The following is a 26,070-nucleotide window of genomic DNA, read 5'->3' as shown; positions in this document are numbered from 1 at the left end:
CTGAGGAGCCTTGGGAGCCTTTCCTGGGAGCAGGGCTCAGAGCGCTCGTGCGCCTGTGGCAGCAAGAGCAATTGGGGAAACGAACGGAGAGAGGCCCCCAAATGAAGCATCAGAAAAGCTCATCATCTAAAAGCTTGCGATGATGGAACTCTCGCTTCTCCTAGAACTAAAGTCCCACCCGTCAGGGCCCCAGCTGGCTCGCTCAGTCGGTGGAGCGTACAGCTCTTGATCTTGGGGCTGTGAGTTCAAGCCCCACACTGTGTGTAGAGTTTTTTGTTTTGTTTTTTTTTTTTTTAATTTTTTATTTTTGAAAGGGGGGCAGATAGAGAGGGAGACACAGAATCCAAAGCAGGCTCCAGGCTCCGAGCTGTGAGCACAGAGCCCGACGCGGGGCTTGAACCCATAAACTGAGAGATCATGACCTGAGCCGAAGTCAGACGCTTAACCGACTGAGCCACTCAGGCGCCCCTGTAGAGTTTACTTTAAAAAAATAAAAATAAAAAATAAACAAGGCCCCCTGTTTTGAGCTGTGGTCCTCGATGTTTCTGCTACTTTCCCTTGGATTATCTTTCCTGTTCCAACTCCTCTCCCCAACATGAGAGGTCAGGGGATGGGCCTCACCAACAACCTCAGCTAATTCCTGTTCCAAAGTATACACCTGGCCCCACCCTCCACCAGCAAACCCAGTCCAGCATCACCAACAGACTGAGGTGCACACTCAGGTGTAGGTGACTTCTCAAACTGACCAAGAGATGAGGGATTTAGCTCATTCAGCTCACCTGTAATTCAACCCAGAAAGAGTGCAAGTTGCGGGGGAGGGAGTCGGCAGGTGTCTCGGCTGACAGGGGCTGCTCCCTTTAAGACCCTTAACCCAGCCCGTTTCCAGGACGATGAGCTGAGCAGCTGTCTCCTCCACCATGAACCCCACACATTTCCCGCCCCCCACGATCCGTTTCACTTGGCCTAAATCTGCATTGTCCAATATGGTGGCCACTAGCCACAGGTGTCTACCGAGTGCTTGAATGCCCCGAGTCTGAGATGTGCCGTAGGTGTAAAATACACACCAGGTTTCAAAGACGTAGCGCTAAAAAAACCGCATTTTTGTTTTATTTTATATTACTTATACGTTGAAATAGTATTTTTTTGATGTTTTGGGTTAAAGGGACTATATAAAAATCCACTTGTTTTACTTTTGTAAATGTGGCTACTAGCAAATTTTAAATTACGTATGAGCCACGCATTGCCAACGAACAGTAGCTGGCTGGCCTAAGTCCTGTCCCCCACGCCTCACTCTGCGATCCCACAAATACCAAGTGTAACATGTCAGTGGGATCTGGGAGGTGCATGCCCTTGAGCCAAGGCACTTTAGCAAAGACAGCAGGAGGAGGGAGTTCTGTTCCCAGGCTCAGAGCAGGTGAACGGGGCTGGTCTTCGTCTTCAAGCCGCAGCCTCAGTACAAAGGTGATCACTGATGGCAGAAATTGACAGCTGCAAAAAGCCACGCTTTAGATCCAAAAGAGTTAAGTTCCCCACTTGGCACAATTAAAAATAAATCTCAAAAGAATTTGGTTTTCCTTTAAAAAAAAAAAAAAAAACCATTAAAGTAAAATGGTTTTAACTTGCGCTGTGCGCCCAGGCGCTCGGGGTTCCGGCCGCGCGGCCCCACGAAGGCAGGCCCAGCACTGGCCAGGCGGCGGCAAACCGTGGTCCCTGGGGTTGTACAACCAGCGGGCTCAGCGTGGATTTTGCATTTATGTGACCGAAGAGATTAAATATTTCATGACGTGTGAAGACTACGTGGGATCCCGGGGTCCACGGAGACGAGGCGAGCCGTCGTGACAGATCGCGAGGCCCGCACGGCTTAAGATACCTACTCCTTGGGCCCTGGCACCAGCGTCCGCCGCGGGGCCCACCTGGCAGGAGGCCCACCAAGCGGCGCTGGCTTCGGGGCACGGCTCCCTCGAAGGTCGGCGCCGAGCTCCCGGCCCACGGACGCCTCCCACCACCCCGTGGCCGGAAGCTCCGCTGACGCGGCCATTTCCGGACGCCGGCCCGCAGGTTCCCCGGGAGCCTCCGGCCTCGCGGCGCATGCGCGAACGGAGCTTGCCCGGCACGTGGGAGGAAGCTTCTGAATGGGCGGGGCGAGTCGCTCGGCGCCTTTAGACGCTGAGAGGCGCCTGCGCACCAGGGGCTGCCTGCTCTCCCGGTGAAGCTGAAAGTGTGCCTGCAGTTTGTATTTTCGGCCTCTAGGGGGCAGAAGCGGGGAGAAATTTGTTTTAGATCTAAATTGTCTTTATTATCTGCCGCATTTAAAAAAAATTTTGGCTTTAATTCCAGTTAACATACAGTGAGTGTAATATTAGTCTCAGGTGTACAATACAGTGATTCACCACTTGCGGGCATCAGTCGGTGCTCAAGACAGGCACTCCTTCCTCCCCATCACCTGTTTCCCCCATCCCCCTACTCCTCTCTCCTCTGGTAACCAGCAGTTAACTCTGTGAGGGAAAAATTTTAGTTAAGTTCATTAAGACATAAAAAGTTCAGTTAGGATATACCATTTAATTCACCTTTTTCAAGTGTAAAGTTCAGGGGGGGTTACTCTGTTCATAAATTTGAGCAGCCATAGCTGATAATTTAGATAATTAAGAAAATTTTCATCACCCCCGGAAGAAATCCCATTAGCAATCTCTCTCCATTCCCCTCACCCCAGTCCCTGGCAGCCACTAAACTGCTTTCTGTGTCTCTGGGTTGGCCTCTTCTGGACACTCACATTAATGCACTCACACAGTACACGGCCTTTTGCATGTGGCCTCTTTCACTTAGCATCAAGTTTTCAAGCTTCATCCATGCTGTAACATGTATTGATACTTTATTGCTTTGTTAAAAAATGTTGATTTTTAAGAGGGAGAGAGAGAGAGCTGGAGCGGGGAGGGGCAGAGAGAGGCAGAGGATCCGAAGGGGGCTCCTCGCTGACAGCAGTGAGCCCGACACGGGGCTCGAACCTAAGAACCGTGGAACGATGACCTGAGCCAAAGCCAGACGCTTAACCACCTGAGCCACGCAGGCGTCCCTCATGACTACTTTTGAAACAATTTAATAATTTATTGTGGTAAAACTCATATAACATACAATGAACCGTTTTGAAGTAAACAATTCAGTGGCATTGAGTACAGTCACAGGGTTGCGCGCCACTATCCCTGCTTCCAAAACACTTCCATCATTCCAAAGTGAAAGCCTTCATCTATTCAGCGGTTTCCATTACTACCTGCCCCTCAACCGTCCGCAACCACCAATCTGCATTCTGTCCCTACAGATTTATCTAGTCTGGATATTTCATTGAAATGGAATCATACAATATTTGACCTTTTGTGTACGGTGACTTTGATAGCGTAAGGTTTTTGTGGTTCATGGCCATTGTGGTAGGTATCAGTACTTAATCCTTTTTTATGGCCAATTAACATTCAATTGGATGTATAATAGGTGATGCGTATTAAGAAGGGCACTTGCGATGAGCACCAGGTGTTGTATGTGTGATGAATCACTAAATCCTACACCTGGGTGGGGGGCACCTGACTGGCTCATTCAATAAAGCATGCTACTCTTGTTCTTGGCATTGTGAGCTTGAGCCCCGCGTTAGGGGCAGAGATCGCAGATAGACAGATTGATAGACTGAAAAAAATTCTACAACTTGAAACTAATATTACAGTGTACAGTTAACTAACTGAAATTTAAATAAAAACTTGGAAAGAAAAAAAAAACCCTCCCAGTTTAAAAAGGAGCACCTGGGTGGCTCAGTTAAGTGACTGACTCTTGATTTCAGCTCAGGTTATGATCTGTTGGTTCATGAGATCGAGCCCCGAGTCAGGGTCTATGCTCACTGACAGCGTGGAACCTACTTGGGATTCTCTCTCTCTCTCTCTCTCTCTCTCTCTGTCTGCCCCCACCCCCACCCCCACTCACACTCATGCTCTCTCACTCTCTGTCTCTCAAAATAAATAAACTTAAAAAATACACACACACACACACACACACACACACAATTTGTGTATCCATTCATCAGTTGATGGAATTTAGAGAGCTTCCACTTTTAAGCTTTTCGAATAATACTACTATAAGCATTTGTGTACAAGTTTTTGAGCGCACTTATATTTTCAATTCTTTTGTGTGTATTTTGAATGGTATTTCTGGGTCTCATAGAAACTCTATGTTTAACTTTGTGAGGAACCCCCAAACTTTTCCACAGTAGCTGCACCATTTTACGTTCCCAACAGCAACGTACGAGCGTTCCAATTTTTCTGCATTCTCAATAACACTTATTACTTGTCTTTTGACTGTAACAACCCTAGTAAGTGTGATGTGGTATTGGTTGCACATTCCCCATGGCCAATGTCGAGTATCTTTTCACACACGTACGATTTGCATATTTTCTTTCAAGAAATGCCTCTTCAAAATCTTTCCTTATTTTATAATTGAGCTATTTATCTTTTTATTGTTAAGTTGTGATATGTTTTGGTATATGTTTTGGACTCAAGTTCCCTGTCAGATATATAGTTTGCAAATATTTTCTCTCATTCTGTGGATTGTTTTTTCACTTCCTTGATACTGTCCTTTAAAACACAAAGGTTTTAAACTTTGATGAAGTACAATTCATCTATTTTTTGTACGGAAATAATATTGCAAGAGTTCATTTTTCCCTAAGGACAAATAAAGTTATGTTACGTTTCATGTGGTAGTGTACTTGTTCACAGTAGCTTTGGTGTTACTCTTTAGAACTATTTTATGGCGTATTGTATAATAACACACACGCTAGGAGTCCCTGCTTCCAGAGCAAGAGGGGAAACATGTGAGTATAAAATAAGTGAAGAAAAAATCTTGTAACATTACTGAAAGAGCCTAGAAGCAATGGACAATCTGACAGCTATGAGATCTGGTGCCCAGCTCCCTGTAGAAAAGGTTGATTCCAGGCTGGAGCAGGAAATGCCCAGAACAGGCTTTGGGGCATCTTGTTCTGGAAAGCAAAGATGTCGGAGCGTGGGATAACAGCAAAAGAACACAGAGCTCCCACTGCCTAAAACAGGGCAATCTGAATGTCACAGAGATGCACGAATGCACTCGAAACCTTGAATATACAAAATATTCAGAGTGGCAGGCAACCGGGTGCGAGGATAAAGGGAGAGAAACACACTGGATGCAACTCCTTACTCTGAACATTGGCAACTAACTAGGCATTTGTCCCTGTGTGAATTCTATTTCCTGCGTAAATCTTCCCCGTGTGAATTGTATCACAGGGTTACCAAATTGTCATAGTTGGTGAGGGAAAGGTCTTCTTTCAAAGAATTTCCAGTTAATAAATGAGAAAGGGGGGCACCGGGGTGGCTCAGTGGATTGAGCATCGCACTCTTGAATTCAGCTCAGGTCATGACACCAGGGTCTTGGGATAGAACCCCTCCCTGCCCTTCCTCCTCCTCCTCCTTCCTCTTCCTCCTTCCTCTTCTTCCTCCTTCTCCTCCTCTTCCTCCTTCCTCCTCCTTCCTCCTCTTCCTCCTCCTCCTCCTCCTTCCCTCTCTTCCTCCTTCCTCCTCCTTCCTCTTCCTCCTTCCTCGTCCTCCTCCTTCCTCCTCCTCCTCCCCTTCCATAAGCAAAGAGTCTGCTTAAGAACCTATCTCTCCCTCCCTGCCCCTCCCCCACTCAGGCACACACTCTCTCACACTGTCTCTCTAAAATAAAAATAAATCAATGAGGAAGGAAGGATAGAACTGGAAAATCACCATTTTGCAACTCTCAACAAAGTAACAGGGCTGTTGCTGGGAATTTACAATGGGGGGATCAGGTTGTTACCTTGTTACCTTCTGAAGAGCCGAGTCACTGATAGAATCACTAGATGTGGGACCGCCAGGCATGCAAACCTCCGGAAGAGCTGCAACATGTCACATACAGCACCGCCTGTTCACTTTTCTTCCCTAAAAGTGGAGACTGAATCTAACTGAGCTTCCAGAGTCAACATTTGTAGAAGAATATAGTCAATGACACCGAAGAAATCAAACTGAGCCAGACTATGGCTAATTCTATTGGAAAACAAACAACTCAGTGATATACGGCAGGGGGTTTGGGGACATGGTGTGCTTTCGATTAGATCCTTACAGACTTAATAACTGGGGCGCCTGACTGGCTCAGTTGGTAGAGCATGGGACTGTTGATCTCAGGGTTGTGAGTTCAGCTCCACATTGGGGTAGAGTTTACTTAAAGTAAGATAAAATAAAATAAGATAAAATAAAAAGAAATTATTACCTTTATTAGATATGACAGTAGGGTGCCTGCGTGACTCAGTCTGTTAAGCATCTGACTTCGGCTCAGGTCATGATCTCACGGTTCGTGAGTTCAAGCCCCACGTCGGGCTCTGTGCTGACAGCCTGAAGCCTGGAGCCTGCTTCAGATTCTGTGTCTCCTTCTCTCTCTGCCCCTCCCCTACTCATGCTCGCTCTCTCTCTCTCTCTCTCAAAAAATAGATAAACATTAAAAAATTTTTCTTAAAATTTGAAAATGCTTCAGCAAAGCAAAAAGGCAGAGGTGAGGTGTGCTGAGCGGGGGGACAGAGCCTGCGAAGCCCCAGTAAGTGGTGAGGCCCAGGGCGATGGGAGCCCCCCGGGGAGCCACGGGAATGGCCAGGACCGGGACCTGCAGACCCTCGGAAGGAATGCCCAGCGTTGGGACATCACCCCGAGGGCACCGGGAGCCTGGCACCTTCCGGGGCCTGTAGGAAGGAGGCTTGGCTGGGGCAGCGGCCCCGAGGCCCTGAGAAGGGAGGCGGTCCGGCCTGAGGAAGTTCTGGGTCTTGGGTTTTCAAGGCTGCCGGGCTCAGCTTCCGCGTTCCCCTGAACAAATGTGGACGGAGAGCTGGCCCTGTGCTCCGGGCTGTGGGCAAGGTCCCTGGCCTCATGGAACTCTCCCTCGGTGGCGAAGACACAAAAGCAAACCAGGCAGATGTGAAATGAAAGGCCATGCGTGACAATGTCAGAACACAACAGGCAGAAATCCTGTAGGGTCTTCCGGGCTGCTGTAACAAATTCCCCCAAAGGTCGTGGTGTGAACATCACACCTGATTGTGTAGGACGGACGTCACACACAGGTCTCCTGGGCCAAACTCAAGGTGCTGACAGGACTGCGTCCCTTCGGGAGGCTCCAGAGGAGGATCTATCCCTGGTCTTTTCCGGTTTCTAGAAGTCCCCGGGAGTCTCGGGCTCTCTGCGCCCTTCTTCAAAGCCACATCAGGTGGGGTCCTTCTGGCCTCACCTCACCCTGGCCTCCATGTCCCGCTGCCCTCTGCCAGCCTCGTCCACGCCTCAGGACGCCGGCGCTCACATGGGGCCCGCCGGCATCATCCAGGATAATCGTGTCACTTTTAGGTCAGGGATTCGTCACCGTCATTTCTTCTACAACCCGAATTCGCCCTTGCCGCGTCACCTAACGGATTCGTAGCTTCCCGGGATTAGGACACCGGTCTCTTCAGGGCCTGGTACTGTCGCGGCCACAGATGGGGAGGCTGAGAAAGCAGGGCAGGCACAGGGCCCCGGGAGGGACAGAGGTCCGGCTGAGAGGAGAGACCTGAGGGAAGGGAGAGGAGGGACGTCCCAGTGCCCTGCAGGGGCACCTGCGAGGGACCCACTCCAGGGAACTCGGCTCAGAAAAGCCCAGGGTTCAGGGCCGGCCCCGTTACTTGTTGGGGAGGGAAGACAGGAGGGGCAGCTTGTGGGAAGCCGACCCTGAGACAGCGCTTCCCACCCCGGGGCTGGTGCAAAAGTCGCCGGGTTGGCAGGAATGTGCGCCTACCTCCCCGGAGGGCTCGGAGGAAGGGCTCCTCAGACTCTCAAAGGGGCGTGGGACCCACAGATGAGCTCTCGAAGCCTGAGGCCACCGTGGAGGCCACTTCACTTTATTCCATCCCCGGGTTTACGCCCAGGAGAACCGAAAGCGTGTCTCCACGCAAAAACTCACACGCGAATGTTCCCGGCAGCATTATTACACAGCAGCCAAACCGTGGAGCCAGCCGGTGACCCCCCGGCGCCCCCGCGGCCGGATGAGCAGGCTGGAGTGGGCCCATCCTTGGCAGGACGCAGCCGGAAAAAGGAATACGGCACCGGCGCGCAGTGCTCCGGACGCGAACCTTGAAAACGCCGAGCTGAGCAAAAGCGGCCCGACGCACAGGACCGGGCTGCATGACTGCTTGAGAGAAGGTTCCAGAATAAGCGAAACCAGAAGGTAGACGAGCGGCTGCCTGGGGCCAGCGGTGCCGATGGGGAGTGACTGTTAACGGGTATGATTCTCTGGCGGGTGATGAGAATACTCCACGCAGATGGCGGTGGTGCTCTGACAACGGCGAGGCCACTGAGCGGCACGGCTGGGACAGGTGAGCCGCGCGGCGGCGGGAACCGTCTCTCAGTCACCGAATCTTAAAAAGAAGAAGGGGAGGGGCGCCCGGGCGGCTCAGTCAGTGGAGCTGTGACTCCTGATCTCAGGGTTGCGAGTTCCAGCCCCACGTTGGGCGTGGAGATTGCTTGACCGACAGACAGGAGAAGGGGAAGGAGGAGAGGAAGAAATGGCTGCTTGGCTTTTGAAGTCTGTGGATGGGGGGGCTCGTGCAGGACAGGGGACCAGCCTACGGCCGCGCCAGGCGCCAGAGGAGGAGGGACACGGTGAGGGGAAGGGGCCCAGGGTCGGCTGGAGCTTCTGGGGCTGAGTTCTGCCCCAACCTGATTCCCCCGCCCCCACTTCTTCTCCTCATCCTCTCTCGCAGAGACTCCCCCTCCTTCTGCCACCCTCCCAGAAGCTCTGCTTTTTGGGGGGAGGCTGCATTTTGGGGGAGAGACGTGCTGCAGGAACAGCCCCTTTCTGGGTCCTTTGGCAGAAGGGTGGCCCCAGTTTTTGCATGGTTCAGATGGTCAGCTGGGCAAAGAGAGGGTCTGACCTCTCTTTTCTCTTTAGAGCGGGGCAGTGGGGCCTGGCCTCAATCCATTGTTCCAACAAGAACAGAGAGAACAGCTTTGGAAAGTGACACGGTGACCAGAGAGGACGGGGGGTGTGACCACAGTAATGGGATGAGCCCCCGCATGCTGGACCCTGGCTCAACCTGGGACAGCACTCTGCTGGGAGGGTGGGGCCTTGAACCCCTCCCCAGAACCCCAAACCAGACTCCTAAACACCCCCGTTTGGGCACTGGGTCCCCAGAGATGGCTTAGTGGGGCAGAGGCCCCAACTTCCTGGAACTTGAGGGTCATTCACTGAAGCTGGGGAGGGAGAAAGGAAGTGGGCCTAACAGACGGGGAGAGGATTCCGGAGGCCAGGGAAAGGGGCAGACTTGACCCCCCAACTTTGCCCTTCTGTCACCGGCCCCCTCTCCTCTCCTTTCCCTGCCCCAATTGTCTCGGTGTCTAGGTCCTGGCCCTGGGAGGAGGGGACGTTGCGGATGGGAGAGGGGAGGGGGCTCAGGCTGGAAGAACAGAGACCCAGCTCCGGGGCAGATCTAGCAAGGACAGCAGCCTCCGGCCTGTTTCCCCGACCTCCGGCTCCCTAGATCCCCCCAGATCCCAGGCTTCCACAGCAAGGCCAGAGCCCCCACAGCATGCCCTCCAGGATGAGGGGGGGGATGCCCACAAGCCAGGGGGGCCCCCAGGCTGAAGACAGAAGACCAGGGCTGCCCGGGGAGTACCAGAGGCTGAGGGTCCGGGCCATCGAGGACTCGGGTCCTTCAACTGCTCCTGCTGCTCCAAGGCTGGGAAAGGGGGTGAGGGCGGTGCAAGAGGACTGAGGGGCAAAGGACAGCAGGGGTCAGTGCAGGGGGCAGGCTGTATGGACAGCTGTGCTCAGGCAGGGCCTCTGGGGAACAGGGACTTAAGCTCCAGTCCCGGGCTACTGGAGGAAGGGGAGCTGGGGTCGTGCAGGCCAGTGGTTGGGAGCGGCTCTTAGGCAGAGGGGCTTGGAGAGTCAGGGACCAAGAGATTCCCCACTGCACAGGTCCCTGAGGGTACGAGGCTGGCTGAACCCTGGGTCTGCCTGCCTCTCCACCCCCATGTGCTTGGCAGGTCTTCACCCGGCCTCGTGGGCCGAGTTACATTTGCAGGCGTGTAGGGTCAGGGGGTCTATGCATGTGGGTTCACGGCTCTGCTCGTGTTCTGAGCCCCTGACTGTTGCTCTGTGCTTGTGTGTTTGTGACTGTCTGTAGGGACATCTATCAATGTGACCTGCGTTCGTGCCCTCTGTGGGAGTGTGCGTCTGGGACGGAACCTGTGTCTAGAACACGGAGTGGTCTGTGAGGTTGGGGTCTTTAGTCCAAGTGTGTGTGTCTGTGAGTGTGTGTGAGTGTGTGTTTCTCCCTGTTTGGGGGCCAGGGTCGGGGCAGTGGGAGGGGAAGGGGGCAGAGAGCCGGGAGTCCTGGGAAGCTGACTCTGTGGGCGGAAGGGGAGAAGGGGAGGCGGGGGCAGGGGGAGCACAATATCCCCGCCGGGGCCCCTGACCTCAGCACGGCGCCCGCCCCAGCCCCTCTCCGTTGCCGGGACCATCAATCACAGTGGCCCGCCAGGCCCGGGCCTCGCTGACAGCCGCACAGCAGGTGGCCCGGCCCTGCTCCCCACCCCCACCCCCACCCCCCCGCTTTGCTGCCCCAAGGCCCCCAACATAAAGTCCTGCCTCCTCTCCCTTCCCCCAGGCCAGAGGCAGTGGGCCCCGGGAGGCCACCATGTCCAGGCCTCTCCCACTGTCCCCACAGGCCACTCGGCAGGCTCGCAGCGGGGGGACGTGGTGGCCGTGTGGGAGCATCGCCGCTGCCCTGCCGGGTGGAGGGGGAGCCACCCGTGCCCATGTCGGGGCAGCGGGACCGGCCGGTCCCGGCCAGTGACGGCGGTGCCTCCCTGATGCCGGGACGGCTCCCTGCATCTGGTCGACCTGCCCTCGAGTGGGCCCCCTCCCCTCCCCCCCCTTCCCGAGTCCACCAGCACCACCGCGGGGCCGGGAACCGCTCTGGGTGCCGGTGAGCCGGCAGGCCCCGTCCGGCCGGCAAGGAGGTGACTGGGCTCCTGCTGGGGGCAGGAGATGAGAGGGCACGGGGGCACCCACGGGGCTACTGTAGCTGTCACACAGCGTGCACAGTGCCTTTCAGGGGCCACAGAGATGTTCTCTTCTAAATTTCCTTAAAGCCAGAAGACAACAATGAATATAATACTGAATATATGAAAATGGATTGTGTTTGTCTTTATACCAATGCAATTATCAAATACAATTTACACTTTACGGGGCGCCTAGGGGACTCAGTCAGTTAAGCATCTGACTCTTGATGAGGAAACGATCTCAGGATTTCATGAGTTTGAGCCCCGAGCCCGGAGTCAGGCTCTGCACTGACAGTGTGGAGCCTGCTTGGGACTCTCTCTCTCTCTCTCTCTCTCTCTCTCTCTCTGCCCCTCCCCTGCTTGTGCTCACTCTCTCTCAAAATAAATAAAACATTATATATATAGTATTTTTTAACGTTTATTTTTGGGAGACGGAAAGTGAGCAGGGGAGGGGCGGAGACCGAGGAAGAGCCAGAATGCAATGCAGGCTCCAGGCTCCGAGCTGTCAGCACAGAGCCTGACACGGGGCTTGAATCCACGAACCTTGAGATCATGACCGGAGCCAAAGTCAGACGCTCAACCGGCTCAGCCACCCAGACAGACGCCCCTGTATGTATAGTTTGAGTAATTTTCTGCCCAATGTGGGGCTTGAACTCACGACCGAATGCGACAGTCGCGAGAGGCACCTCCTGAGCCGGCCGGTGTCCCCTACAAAATCCAATCTTAAACGATTTTTATGCAGGACGGCAAAGCGCCGGCTCACGCACAGACAGGACACGGCCTCCGGAGAGTCGCCGGGCTGGGGGCTGAGGCGGCCCGGCGCCCCAGGTCCGTCCCGCTCCCACGAGCACCCAGAATCCCGGAGGCGGAGCGCGGGGGTGGGGGTGGGGTGGTGTGCGCCTGATGCAGGGGGTCCCAGAGCCCTCCTGCGGGCACAGCTCCCGGGGCGGCCCTGCCCTCGGCCACCCTCAGGGTCACACCGCTGCCGGCGGCGGCCCCCACGTGACCGGCGCGGGCACCCGCCCCCACCGCCGGGGTGCGCAGCCGACACCCGGCGGTCAGCGCGGGCGCCGAGGGGTGTGTGGGAGCTGGGGCAGGGGTGCTCGGGGCTTCGGCAGTGAGAGCGCGGCAGAGGGAGCCCGGGTCGGGGCGCGGCGGCCCCCGCAGCACAGGGGCGAGCACGCGGTGCGCGGAGGCGGGTCCCACCTGCCGGCCGCAGGCGACGTGATGGAGGAGGGCCCCGCGTGACCAGCGGTTGGGGCCCGATGCAGGGGACCGCGGGACCCCTGGCGGGTCTGGGGGGCAGAGTCCGCGTGGGCCTCAGCGGGACTCGGTCCGCGCGTGCGCGTGCGGGGTGCGCACGCCTCCTCGTCCTCGGGGAGCAGAAGGGCGCGGCTCGGTGCCCGTGCGGGGCCCGGGGGCCCGGGGGCCCGGGGGAGGGGGAGGGGGCGGGGGGGGGGGCCGCGGAGCCCGCGAGGAGCCGGAGGCCGGGGCGCGCGGGGTCCACTAGGGGGCCCCCGAGTGCAGCCAACAGGGGCCCGGGGCGGCGCGTGGCGCCTTTGTGTCCGCGTCCCGACCCTTCGCCGAGGGAGGCGCCGAGGAGAGGGCAGGGGAGCTGGGTCCCTGGTCCGGAGCCGACTGGGAAGCGGCGAGCAAAGGGCGGGGGTCAGGAGCTCCCCCGGGGCCAGAAGGAGGCCCGGGCGGGGTTCCCGTTTCCTGCTGGCCAAGCGTCCGGGGCGGGAGGGCAGAGCCGTCGCCGCGCTTCCAGACTTGGGGGCGGAAGCCGAGCGCTTCCAGGAGGAGGAGGCACCTGCGGGGAAACGCGGGAAAGGAGCCGCGGCCGGTGTGGACTGCGCCGGGGGCAGGGGCCGGGGGGCCGGGGGGGGCCGAGGCCCCGGCCACGCGCTCGCCCCTGGGGCAGGCCTTTCCCCTCGGAGAGGCACCAGGGGCGCGGACTTCCGAACCCCCCGGGAGCTCGGGGTGGCGGGGGACTGGGCTGCCGGCGGCGTGCGCGTCCGGGCCCAGCCTCCTCCCCTTCCTGCTCGCTCCTCCGACCTGGACTAGCCGCCTTCCCTCTCCGATGCCCGGCCTCTCCTGTGTGAGCTCGGAGAAGTCAAAGCGCTTGCCATTTGAGGGGCGCCCGGCCGAAGTCAGTCCCCCGTAGATGTTTGTGAGGTTGGTGGATGAAGGAACAGGCAGGCAGTCACCTGGCTGGCCCAGTCGATGGAGCGTGTGACTCAGCCCAGGGTTGGTTTAAGGCCCTGGGAGGGCGCGGACTTTGCTTGGGGTCTGTAAGGGGCGCCCAGTAGTTGACGTCGGTTGAGGGTCCGACTCTTGATCTTGGCTCAGGTCAGGATGTCACAGCTCAGCTGTGGGATCGAGCCCACTTTGGGCTCTGAGCTGACACTGTGGAGGCTGCTTGGGATTCTCTCTCTCTCCCTCTTCCGCTCCCCAGCTCTCTGTCTCTCTCTCAGAATAAATAAACTTAACAACAAAAAAAGTCTTTAAAAAATGTTTTTTTTTAAAAAAAGGAAGGACAGGGGCGTCTGGGTGGCGCAGTCGGTTAAGCGTCCGACTTCAGCCAGGTCACGATCTCGCGGTCCGTGAGTTCGAGCCCCGCGTCGGGCTCTGGGCTGATGGCTCGGAGCCTGGAGCCTGTTTCCGATTCTGTGTCTCCCTCTCTCTCTCTGCCCCTCCCCCGTTCATGCTCTGTCTCTCTCTGTCCCAAAAAAAAATAAAAAAAATAAAAAATAAAAAAATAAATTTGTGTTTATTTTTGAGAGAGAGAGAGAGAGAGAGAGAGAGCACAAGTAGGGGAGGGGCAGAGAGAGAGGGAGACACAGAATCCGAAGCAGGCTCCAGGCTCTGAGCTGTCAGCACAGAGCCCGACGCGGGGCTTGAACTCACAAACCGTGAGATCATGACCTGAGCCCAAGCTGGACGCTTAACCGACTCAGCCACCCAGGCTGCCCCAGAGGTTCTTAATAAAGAACATTTTTGAAAGGATTTAAGATCTGTTACAAAGTTGCATAAAATACAAAGTAGCCAGATAAGGGGCAACAAAGGTACGTTTTTCCCCAAGTTCACAGTCGTACCCCCGGATGAGGTCGGTGCCTGGCACCGGCCAGCCCCCACTGATGATTTGTTGAGTCACCTAATAAGATGGGAGAAGGTGGTATAAATGCAGATCGGGTAGTGAATTCAAATAGTAGTGAATTTCAAAACACATTTACATCCTTCCTGAGCAGCTGAGATGCCCTGAGTTCTCAGCGGGGCTGGCTTGTTTTCTGGGGGAGGATCTCCCGCCTGGTTTGCCGTGACTTAAGTTGTTGGCCCCTGCCCCTTCCTTGCTTCCAGGGCGGGGTGGGGGTGGGGCTGGCACGCACCTGTTCTGACTGCGGCTTTCGTCTCCCCTCCCCACCAGTGTAACCTGGGGCCGCTTGGTGCCTTAGCCCTGAGGTTTACTGGCACAGCCCTTGGGGGAGCCATCTGCTGTATCCGTCCGGAAACCGGGAATGAACTAGCAGCTGCCCAGCGCGCCCCGAGGCCTGCTCACCTGTGCCCTGGGAGAGGAGGGGTGTGCGGCAGGAGGCGCACGGCTCGCCTCCGTTTCCATCCCACAGCGGGATCCCCGCGGAGGCTGCAGGGCCCCAGAGCCTGACGCTCACAGTGCACCAGACAGCGGTGCCGGAGCGCGTCGCCAGGGGCCACCTGTGGCCGCTGGTCTCCTGGAGCCACCTGGGGACACGGCTGCCCAGCCCTGCCTGCTGGAGCCCCAGCCCCACCCCGTGGCTCCCTCCCAGCCCTGCCCCCTGGCCTCCCCGCGACGGCCGCTCATCCGTGTGGAGGGCATCCAAGTTCCGGTGTCCGTGCTTTCAGTGGGGCACTGGGTCTGGCACATGGCGCAAGGTGTCCTGCTGGTGCAGGGTGAGCCGGGTGGGGGCGCCCTGGGGCTCCCTCTTCCCCCACGGGAGACTGTGTGGGGAGACAGAGGGGCACGAGGGGACAGGACGTATGGGCCTCAGGACCCTTCCACGTCAGCCAGCTCCCCCGGAGTCTGTCCAGTGGCCACAGTCCTTGTCCCAGCCTCCAGGCGGCAGTGCCACCTTCACCAGCATGGCCCAATGTGTCCGTGAGCCCCAACTGGTCTGGCTGAAGAATGGGAAGGTGCCGAGTCCTGGGGATAACGTTCAGCTGACCCACAGCAACAGGTACCCCCAGTTCCTGGGTCCCAACCTCTCCCTCCTGCCACCCCAGGCACTCGTGCCCACCTACACCGAACGCACCGCCTGTATCTAAAGTCCACATGGCAACTGCACCCCCCGCCCCCCCGCGGCTCTACTCCACCTGCTTCACTGTAGGTCACGCCCCCACACAGGGGGTGGGTACACCGGGTCTGTGGTCTTGGAGACAGCCCCCTCCTTTAGAGCCACCTTGGAGCTTGGTAGGAAGGAGCCCCCAGCAGCTGTGTGTCTCCCCAGCACGTTGACCCCGGTGCGGCTCTCAGGGGAGGACGAGGCCACCTACCAATGTGTGGCAGAGAACAACGCCGGATGCAGGAGACCAGTGCCCGCCTGGCTGTGACAGGCGACCCAGAGCAACCCCCTGCCCCAGGAGGCCTGTGGACCGTGGCCCTCTCTCCACCTCTGCCATTCAAATGTCCTGGGAACCACCTGCCTCCAGCGGGGACCGCATTGGCTACGTGCCGAGCCTCCTTGGGAGGGTGGGCGTGGACCGACACCCCTGTACCTGATGGGGGGGGCTCCGGGCCAGTTCCCCCCACTCCTCGTGCCCCCCAGCCCTGTCCGGACTCTTGCGGGGCCTCGGGGTCTGTGGCCCTCTGGTGTCTCCCCACGGCCTCCTGCCCTTTCCCTTCCTGGCTCCAACTTCTGTGGCCCCCTCCCTGCTGTGTGGGGACCCGGCACGCACAGCCCAGCACCGGGTGCCCCCTTTGTGGGGTGAAGGGGGTCGAGATGGGTGCCAGGCTGCCAGACTGCTCTGCTCCTCAGAGGCAGCTGGCCCCGAGCTCCAAGAGGCCGAGGGTAGAGGGCTGCTTTGAGCACGCCTTCGCCCACCTGGCCCCGGCCACGGCCAAGGCCTACTCCATCTGCGGCAGGGGGTGCCGGCCGGGACTCTGCCTCCATTGCCGCCTCCACCACGGGCGGCAGGGCAGTCAGCCTCGCGCCATCTCCTCTGCAACTCCAGCCACCCTGGGGTTGGTTTCTCCGCCAAAGTGCTCAACACACCTCCGTGCAGGCCTCCTGGGGCCAGTCCGTGGCGTCAAACTCTCAGCGCAAGCTGCTGGCTGCTGGTTTGGAGGGGCCTCTGCTCCTGCCTGGAAGCGTCAGCTCCTTCCTCTACACAGGTCCGGGTGAGGCCCTGACCCTCCTTATGGCTCCCCTGCCCTCTTCTCAGGGTCTCTCCCCAGGCACTGAGCCTTCAGTGCTCCCCGCAGAGCCGGCCGCCCTGTACCAGATCAAGCTGCAGGCAGGCGTTCAAGGACCTTGGGGATGGTTAAGAGCAGCTCCCGCTTTGTCTCCCTGCGCGAGGTGCCCCTGGCCACGCCTGGTGAGTGGGGTCCTGAGGCAGGGAGGCAGGTGGGCAAAGGAGCCCCTCCCTGCCCCTTGGTCCTAACATGAGTCCTGAACAGCGGAACTGATGCGAGCTGCTTCTCTGAGCCGCCATATGGCCATCTCCCCCCTTTTCAGACCCAAAGCACTGGCCCCTCTTCAGGGGCATCCCTCCCCATCTGACTGCTCTTTTTGAAAGGAGACAGAGTTGGGGTTTGGTGGCTGTGAATCCTTTGCAGAGGCATGGGGCACCCCGTCCCTGCCCTCGATTCCTCCTCCCTCTGCCAGCCCGTGACACCCAGGGCTCCACTCTCCCTCCAAGGGCTGTCCTGTATTGTACCAAAGGAGGGAAGACTTTGGAGGAAAAAAAACCCCAGGGTTTATTTATCTTACTTACGCATTTATTTATTTATTTATTGAGAGACAGAGTGTGAGCGGGGGAGGGGCAGAGAGTGAGGGAGACAAGAGGCTCTGCACTGACAGCAGAGAGCCCAACGTGGGGCTTGAACTCACGAAGTGAGCTCATGACCTGAGCCTAAGTCAGATGGTCAACCAACTGAGCCACCCAGGCACCCCGAAAAACCCCAGGTTTGGAGGGGGACCCCCAACAGGGTCTTCTCTGTGCTCCTGGAATGACGCTGGTGCCAATGACAAGACCCCAGTGAGGCCAGGCCCTGCCCCTACACCATGAAATGTGGCCGGGACCGAAGGGTTAAAAACAGCCCCAAACTTCCGGTCCTTGAGGAAACAACATCCTGTCCCCTGGGTGGACCCGATCTAAGTGCGTTGTTGGAAATAATGAAAATGGACAAAATAAATTAGGACCCGGTTCATGTTCTGGGTCGTAAGGAACACTTGGGGGAGCAGGGTGAGGTGGCAGGAGGGTTCCGGTGTCTCCGGGTGCTGCACGCAGACTGAGGGCCAGCAGGGCAGAGCGAGCTGTGGCTCCAAGGCTGCCGTCTCTAGAAGCCTTGTGTCACAGTAGAGACCAGAGTCGTTATGACGGGAGGGGAGGCCAGGACAGCTGGGGGCCCAGCCTCTGCTCAGTGCTGCCTCCTTCCCTACGCTCTTGACCCGAAATGGGAGGTCAGTGGCCTCCAGAGCTCGGGCTCCACATAAGGGTGGAGGAACAAGAACACACAGTGGGCACAGGCTCTCAAGAACCATCGTGGTGGACAGAAGGGGCATGACCCGAAGCTGCCCCGTAGCCGCAGGGAGCACAGGCGACAGCTCGTCTTCCGATCGCCCCTCAATGGACCAAAGCACGAGGCACAGGAAAGTTTAGAAACCATTCCTTTCTTTATTAAACATAGCTTGCAAGTGATAAATATTACAAAGTTTTTTTTCTTTTAATCCTTTCTCCAAAAATTAGCTTATTATTTGAATCTGTTGCTGCTGAAGTACTCAGCAGCATCTGAAACGGATGGGAGTGTATTTGCCTTTTTGAAAACCAGTTTCTGTTGGTCTTAGTTTTTTCATTTTAATTTCCAAACACAATGCAGAAAATCAGAATGAGGTTAAAAAAAAAAAAAAAAAAGGAAACTTAGAGCCTGTGCAAAAGGGTCCTGCCCCCCAACCCCCATTCAGAGAGTCCGGTCCCGCCCCAGCCCCGCCCCCCACCCCACCCCCACGCTGCCCGACCTTCAGGCCTCACTCACTCACCGTCCCAGACCCTCTCCAGGCTTGCTGGGGTGGGGGTGGGGGGTGGGGTGGGGGAGAGGGGGGCCTCGAATGTGGGAGCCCAGGACCAGGCTGTGGGGGGCCGCCTGCAAGGGCTCAGATGAGGTCTGAGGGAGGGAGACGAGAAGAAGTGGGTACATCTGAGCTCCGCCACGCCGCCGCCGTCACCCTGCGGCTCACCAAGAATGCAGGCGGCCAGACCAGAAGCCTGGGCACCACTGCCCCCAGCACCCCGGGGGCCCGAGGGCAAAGCGGCCACAGCTCTGCTGACACCTCGACCTCACTCTGCTGCCCTTCCCGAAACCAACGTAATGGCGGGGCCGGGCCGGGCCACGCACGCAGCCACCGCAGCACTTAGGTGCCCTCCCTGCATCTGCGGCCCCACCACACTCCCCACCTCCAGCTGTGCTCTTGCAGGTGAGGAAAGGAGCATGAAACGGAATCTTACACTTCGTGGCCAGGTGATCTCCCCTGTCGCTTCACAGACAAGAAAACAGAGACCCAGAAAATGAACCCTCCCGAAGGGCACATAGCAAGTTAGAGGGAAAGCCTGGGGCGGGACCCCAGGTCACTGCCACCCCACCCTGTGTGCTGTGGCTCTCCACTCTCGACAGCACGGACAGGGAACCCCAGCTTTCACAGTGGCCCAGCCTCACCCCCGTGACGAAGCCTAAAACCACGTGTAGACGCACGTGATACATGAGGCTTTCTTGGGGTGACTTTGCTGAGACCCTATCACCCCTGGTCATCTACGCTCAAGGTGGGGTGGGGGAAATCCCTTGCATAAGAAAGCTTGACACTGAATTTTGTTATATAGGTATATTGTATATATGCTGATGCAGTCAGAGGAAAAAAACAGTGCAAATACAATTACAATTCATAAGAATACTTGGTTTCAATGCCCCCGGGAGCTGCCCCGCTCCCCGGCTGCCCCCCAGCCCCCAGCACCTCCCCGCAGTATCCGCCGAATGCTGGGGGCGGGGGGGCGGGCGGCTTAGGGTCGGGGGTGGGCTCTGCCAAGGCAGTGCTGGTGACCCGGAGGGGCTACTCCAGGGCGGGGGGGGCAAGGCACAAATCGGGGTGGGTGGTGGGGGAGGTGGCGTCTCTCGGGAGGGATGGGGTGGGGGCAGCTGCCAGTCTCCGCGTGCTGGGCCCGGCCCACTCCCCGCCCCGGCCTCCACAGCCCTGCCTCCCTACCCCCGCCCCTTCCCCAGAAACCCTTTTGCACACGGATCATACACAAACGGGCACATTACAAAACGACGTAACACAGTTTCACAATATCCATGGCGAGGGCTTTTTTTTCTCTTTTTCAGTTTTTTTTTTTTTTTCTACACAATGTACAATTCCTTTTAAATGGATCAAGAAATAGCTTATATACACGAATGAGTCCTTGTTATAACATCTCGGCAGCAAGTATCATAAGCTAATGAAAGTCTTGTTGGAGGGCAGGGGAGCCTAGGGCTGGGTGGGTGGGGTGTGGAGAGAAGGGTTATGCCTTCTGCAGGGGTCTGGGGGAAGGAGTGGTTGGGGAAAGGAACGAAAGTAAAATACCAAGAAGCATCTTTACAAAGCAGTTCTATAGCTAATTCCTTTTAAAGGGGGAAAGGAAAGGTAACCAAAGCAGGAAAACATTTATCTTTGTGTCTTAAAAAAAATTGTCTACCATACATACATCCAAAAATGTGGAAAAAATACTTATTCCAGGGATGGAGAAAGTCCAGATGCTGTGGTCAAATGACAAAAATAGCAAATAAAAATTAAAAAAAAAATAATCTACAAATGAGGAGGACCCCTGTCCCTCAGCCTTACACCCCCCCCCCCCCCCCACCGCTCATCTACCCGTTTCAGGCGTCTAGGGAGGAAGCCACCGGCCACAAGCGACTACTTTCAGAGCCTCTGGATGCGGGGGGGGGGGGGGGTAGCCTGGCAGAGCCAGCGGGGGCCCTCGCTCTAGCCATCCCCCTGAGCTTCAGAGCACTGGGGTGGAGGACCGCTCTGAACAGGGGGTCGCCTTTCTTCCTATCTTTAGGCACGAGGGTTAGTGTGTACGGGCTCAGCCTGGGGATGGACAGCGACAAGAGACTGAGAGGGACACAAGGTGATCAGTGATGAAAAACTCAAGAAGTAAGGAAGACAGGACAGGGCGGGAGCAAGAGGAGGTGAAAGGCTGGTACTTCACCATGATTAAGGAAAACTCACCCCCATCGCTAATCCCAGGGAAGGGTATGGAAATGGGGAGAAGTGAGAAATCAAACACCAGCGATTGAGCAAAGGGTCACGGAGCTAAACTAGTCATTGAGCAGCCTCTAGGTGACTGAGCCTGAGGGGAGAAACTGGGAAGGCTCCCGCTCTGCCCACCCCCAGCCCACCCCCACCATCCCCCCCACCGCCTCAGCACCCCGCCAGGCACTAGGCTGGGGCCAGGCACTAGGCTGGGCGTTCCCCATGGCTCCCCCTCGTCTACACTTCCTACTTCCAAACCCCATCACAGGTGGCCTGGGTCCCAGGGAGGAGACTCAGCTCAGGGCAGGGATGGCCCCCAACCAGACGGTATTGCACATTCTCTGTTCCTTACTTTTAATCTCAACTGACAAACTTGGGCACCTGGTACCTCCGAGCTGGGGGAGGGGAGACATGACAGAAATGGCACTTTGTCATGGCGGGTGGGGCGGAAGAGGCTAGACAGACATGCCACAAGGCAAGGTGATTTGCAGGGAAAATTTAAAAAACAACAAAAAACAAAAAGAAAAAAAATAATAAAAAAGCTTCCAATTTCGTGGAAGAGAGAAAAGCAAAACCAAACGATTTATCCAGTGCTTTCAAAGCACAGAGGGCAAAGATGTAAGAATATATCTTTTTATATATATATGTATATATATATATATAATTTTAAAATAACCCCAGACCCAGTTTCATAATCCCCCCTCTCCCCCACTTACAGTCAGGGGCACCACAGGCCCCAGAAAAATACTCCAAACAGCCCATCACTATCTGTTACTAGCATCTAGCTTCAGATCACTTCACCACTGGGGGAGCCCAGACACAGGCTGTATCTCTGCTCCTTTATTAAGTGCTCAATGAATTTGGGGGAAGGGAGGAAAGAAAAAACCCAGGAAGGCCCGTAGGGCCAGTAGAGTAACCCACAGTGGCTCTGGGGTATGGGGAGGGGGGGACTGAGCCTGATTCCAGCTCCTTCTCCCCACTGACCCACAAACTTTATGGGCAAGATGTGCAGTTTGTGTGTGTGTTAATTTTAAAAGTGCCTTCTTACTTTAAAAACATTATTTAATTTTTTAAAATAAAAGTGGGGGAACTTTCCCAGGTGGCTTTCAAGGGCAAAATTCTAAACTCCTCTTCACACGTCTCTGCTCAGTGTATCCCTTTCCTGTACTCTGGCAGCTTCTAGAGCTGGAGAGGCAGGTGAGTGTTGCGGGAGAGCAGAAACCCCTGCCTTTTAGGGGCTTCCTTTACCTCAGAGACAGCCTGGTCCCCCTCTTGCTTCCCCCACGGTGTGGGCAGATGGGGTGCTAACCTCTCTTATCCCCAGAACAGCAACATTGCACAATTCAGTTCATTCCCTACATTAGTAGCGCTCAAGAAAAAGCTGAAAATAACAAAAAAGGAAAATTAATAGATTTCTGGAGATGGGTTGGGGAGGGGGACACCACAACTACTTTTGCAGCCGAGACCCAGAGCTGGCTTTGACCAGAGTTGTGTGGCTCTGAGCAGTGGGTTCTGCACTCAGGACAGCAGACCAGGGCAGGACTCCAAGCTGGTGAGGCATCCCTGTTCCCTCCTCCTGGCTGGAGGGTGGGACACACAGATGGGGTCTCACCTGCTGGGAGAGAAAGCCCTTCTCTCTTCCCTTCTCTGTCTCACTCAGTATGTCCCGCCCAGCTCCCAGGACACCGGCTAACTCAGGCTGGGAACAGCTACGCCTCCCGGATTATAGACTTATAGACGGGACTTGGGGACTGAGTTTACCAGGAGCAGATCAGGATTAAAAAGGTGGGGGGGGGGATTTTACAAAGAAAGTAAGGTGAAATAATTTTGGGCTAGTTGACCTGGAATAGACCTCTATCTCCACTGGGACCAGGAGAGCATCCAGGAGGCCAACACCAGCCTCCGTCCTCCTTGGCTCAGCACTATACTTGTCCCCATGTCCCTCTCCCCTTTCTCTGTGGGTCAATTCCGTGGTGGTTACATTTTAAAGCTTCTCCCTCCAGGCTCATTCCCCTCATTCTTAGAGCCCAACTTCAGTACAAAACACCACCTCCCAGACTGTCCAGCCCAGAGACACCAAGGGCTGATGTCCTCCCTATCTGATGCCATCACCGTGTCCCACCCCCAGGTTAAGTGCATTAAAAACTTCTGCCCCCAACGTTGCCAGTCATATCTGCTTGGGGACCCCCTGCAATGCTCCTGTCATTTATCTGAATGTCATCTGTGTTTACAAAAAAGAAAAAAAAAAAAAAAAAGAAGAGAAAAAGAAAAATATTGAGAAAATAAAAAGGTTTAACCGTCCACTGAACAAAGGGGAGGACACACAACATCATTAAAAATGATAATAATTAGAGGATAAAAACTTTAGAAACACACGTCAGAGGGCTTAGATTTCTCTCTCCCCAGGACCTCACTCTGACCTCATCCGAGGTGAAGAGCGCCTCACTGTGAAAGAAAACCGGAGAGAAGACAAGAGCGGCAGAATCGCAGCAGTGAGAGAGGGGTGGCGGGCAGGGCAGGCGCGTTTTCCTGTTGATTTCTAGGTTTGTCTTCTGTTTTCTGTTTTGTTTTCCGTGTATGGTAGGCACCAGTACAGGCACTGCATGCGACGGAAGTTGGGGGCAATGGGAGAGGAGGGGTAAAGGGTTCAAGGCTGGGGCAGTGCACGTGGACAGGCGTTATTTCTGCCCGCTGATGGACTGCGCTATAGACCGGGGAGGGATCATGTCTAAAAGGTACTCCCGCTGTCTGTCTGCCAAACTGGGAGCTTTGTGTCCTCCGATGCCGGTGTTCAAGTATGCAATGTTGACACCTGGACCCAGGAGACAAAAGCGGGAGTGGGGGGGAGGGGTGGAGGGGCAGGCGTTAGAAGAGGAAGCAGCATCTTCTTGACTGCACGACCCGGTGACCGTCCCAGGTATGACCTGGGAGGACCCGGGGGCGTGGACTTGGAGGTGGGGCGGGGGCACCAGAGGTTGTGTGCATCTGTCCAGACTTAGGTAAGTGTTATGTCAGCAGCCAACTGCCCCTCTGCACCCCACGTTTAGGGAAAGGGGTCCTCTCGAAACTTCAGTCCTACCAGGAACAGAACAAACACGGTCTTGACGGGATGGGAGAGTCAGAGAAACAGAGGAGAGTAATGAAGACACAGGGATGCACTCATGGAATACGCCTTGGATTTCTGTGAAGCAGCAGCCCTCCACCATTCAAACAGGGTGGGGACAGCTGACCCTGCTCTTGTCGTCGAGGTCAGTGACCACACACCCACCAACGGGGCCACCAGACAGTGAACAGACAAGGGCAGGGACTGTGCTGTTTTCACCACCAGAACCCTATTGCGCTGTGCTCTGCATGGACCATGAAGTTAGCCAACATGCTAAATAACCAGAGTGAAGGGAGAAAGGCCTAAAGAAAGCGCAGAAGCGGGAGAGCGGCCTGCTAGCCTGAAGGCCCCTCCCATCACTGCTTCTTACCTGGCATCCCGAGGAGGCCACCAGGCACAGACAGCTGGGGCGCCTGCGCGAAGTTGGAGAGCATGGAACGGGCAGATGTGGGTATGCCGCGCTGGAGGCCGCTCTGGGGCTGTGGAGCCTGTGACAGGGAGCAGACAGTGGGTCACTAGGTGGCCGCGACGGAAGGGGTGGGGTGGGGGGGGTAGGGGTCCGGAAGAAGGACTTCCCAGCAAAGGCGGACACGCTGGGATCCACGGCTGGCAAACCACCCCAGACGGCCTCACCTGCCGAAGCGTATGATGTCTCATGATGGTCTCTTGTTTACTGACACTGGACACGGCCGGAGCCGCAGTGGGGGAAAGGGCTGCCTGCTGCTGTAGTCGCTGTTCGATTTCCTGTCGGGAGTCAGCAGGTCAACTTGGCAGGACAGCACCCAATTTCCTACCCAGGAAACCTAGGGTTCCTCCTATTTCTACTGCTGCCGACACGACAAGTAGGAGGGATATGGAGAAGGCAAGTTGGGGCTCTGGGCACAAGGAGCTAGCCCTGCTTTGCTGATTAAGGGGTCCGTCTGTCCAGGAAAAGCTGGCGCTCAGATGCTGGCAGGAGACGCCTGGGTGGTGGCAACCAGCTGACGGACGTGATGGTGAGCAGTTTACGGAGGTTTTATTTTTGACTCCTGTCTACCTGTTTTCCAGAAGGTCCCTGGACGCCACCCAAAGGGGTCTGATGGGTGGTGGGGTGGAAGCAGGATTGAGGGGAAGGATCCAAGCTTCCCAACACATCTTCCCCTCGCCCAGACCGCAGGGCATGCCCGCTCCCTCCTTGCCGTTCCTCTTCGCCGGGCCACATTACAGTCCACTCTCTCCTGGGTCATTCCCTTGTCAAATATGGACTGCAGAGAATTCGGTCTCTCTGAGAGATTTCCAGTACAAATATAATCCCTCCCACCAAAATCCATTTGTTTGAGGAGGACAAGAAGTTGAGGGATTTCTTTGGCCGCCACCAGAGAAAGCCACATGTCTGCCTCCTGTCTGTCCCCACCCTGGACCACACTGTCATTCATGCTCTTGCCCCACCAGAGACAGTCACACGGAGATCAGCAGACAGATCGGTACGGGGAGGAACAGGGAACCCGGGCCTCCAGGCCGTCAGGACTGTGGGGATCGCACAGACAAATCCTCTAAAAACTAGAAGGAGCTACCTTTTGGGAAAACCCAACCTGAGTAGGTGGTTGGGGAGACATCAGGATTCTTACCTGTTCCTGCTGTAGGGCTTTAACAAAAGCATTTTTCAGCCGGTTGGTGTGTTCGGCCTTTAGAGCCTTCTTCTGGTTGGAGGTCATACACTGCTCACACAGAATCTTACCATTCTTCTCTTGCTTCCAGTGAGGGGTGAAATCTGTGCGGCACTGGGCGCAAACAAAGGGTTCGACCCGCAGGAGTGAGGCACAGCTTTTGCCTAGATGCCAACAGAGAGAGCAATCAGGGCCTTCGCATCTCCCCATCTCCCGATTCTCTTCACCAAATGAATTTTTCAGGAGGTTATTCTGCTGAATTCAGAAAGAGACTCTACAAGAAGAGTACTCTGCAGTTTATAAAATAACTTTTATTTCATTCGACTGTAACAACATCCTTCAGGGAATTCAGACGGTACCGTCCCCACTTCCAGAGGAGGACACGAAGAAACAGAGCTCCTGAGGGCAAAGCTGAGACAAGAACCCGGGTTTGCGGACTTTTAGTACAGCAAGAAGGAAGCGTGCTAACTCACAGGGCGGCAGACTCCACCTGGGTCTGCGACACAGGCTCCTTAGCACGTTTTGACCTCAGACCGCACTGCCACGTTTACACCGTTTAGTTACCAGTGTCCGAATTAGACCCGTTTAGAGTCAATGCTGAGCCCTTCAGGCACCTTCCTCCACCGTCAGGTGTTCCCCTAAGTCCGCATGTCTGGAACCTCGGGCTTAATAACTTCTGTTAGTGTCCATGCTTCACAGTCTGGGTCAGTCAGCTCTGGGTCACAGCTTCCACGTGGTCACGGTCACCT

At 56.0% G+C, this 26,070-nt stretch overlaps 1 protein-coding gene across 3 annotated transcripts in view; it reads right to left on the bottom strand.

The window, feature by feature from the left end:
- Positions 1 to 17,484: 17,484 nt before the first annotated feature.
- Positions 17,485 to 26,070, bottom strand: part of GATAD2B (GATA zinc finger domain containing 2B) — a 90,510-nt gene continuing 81,924 nt past the window's right edge. For 2 of the 3 annotated variants that reach the window (XM_030302419.2, XM_030302421.1), the window contains exons 8-11: positions 25,283 to 25,485; positions 24,309 to 24,419; positions 24,046 to 24,163; positions 19,151 to 23,384 (exon numbers count right to left, since the gene is read on the bottom strand). In XM_030302419.2, the coding sequence (XP_030158279.1) occupies positions 23,251 to 23,384; positions 24,046 to 24,163; positions 24,309 to 24,419; positions 25,283 to 25,485 (566 nt within the window). In that variant the 3' untranslated portion in view covers positions 19,151 to 23,250. Of the gene's footprint in view, positions 17,915 to 19,150; positions 23,385 to 24,045; positions 24,164 to 24,308; positions 24,420 to 25,282; positions 25,486 to 26,070 lie in introns of those variants that run through there. The other variant, XM_030302422.2, reaches the window with a different exon arrangement.

The sequence above is a fragment of the Lynx canadensis genome, chromosome F1, assembly GCF_007474595.2.
Source record: "Lynx canadensis isolate LIC74 chromosome F1, mLynCan4.pri.v2, whole genome shotgun sequence".
In the NCBI taxonomy this organism is placed as follows: domain Eukaryota; kingdom Metazoa; phylum Chordata; class Mammalia; order Carnivora; family Felidae; genus Lynx; species Lynx canadensis.
Note: the sequence above shows the minus strand (reverse complement) of the source record. Positions and strands in the feature narration are given on the sequence as shown.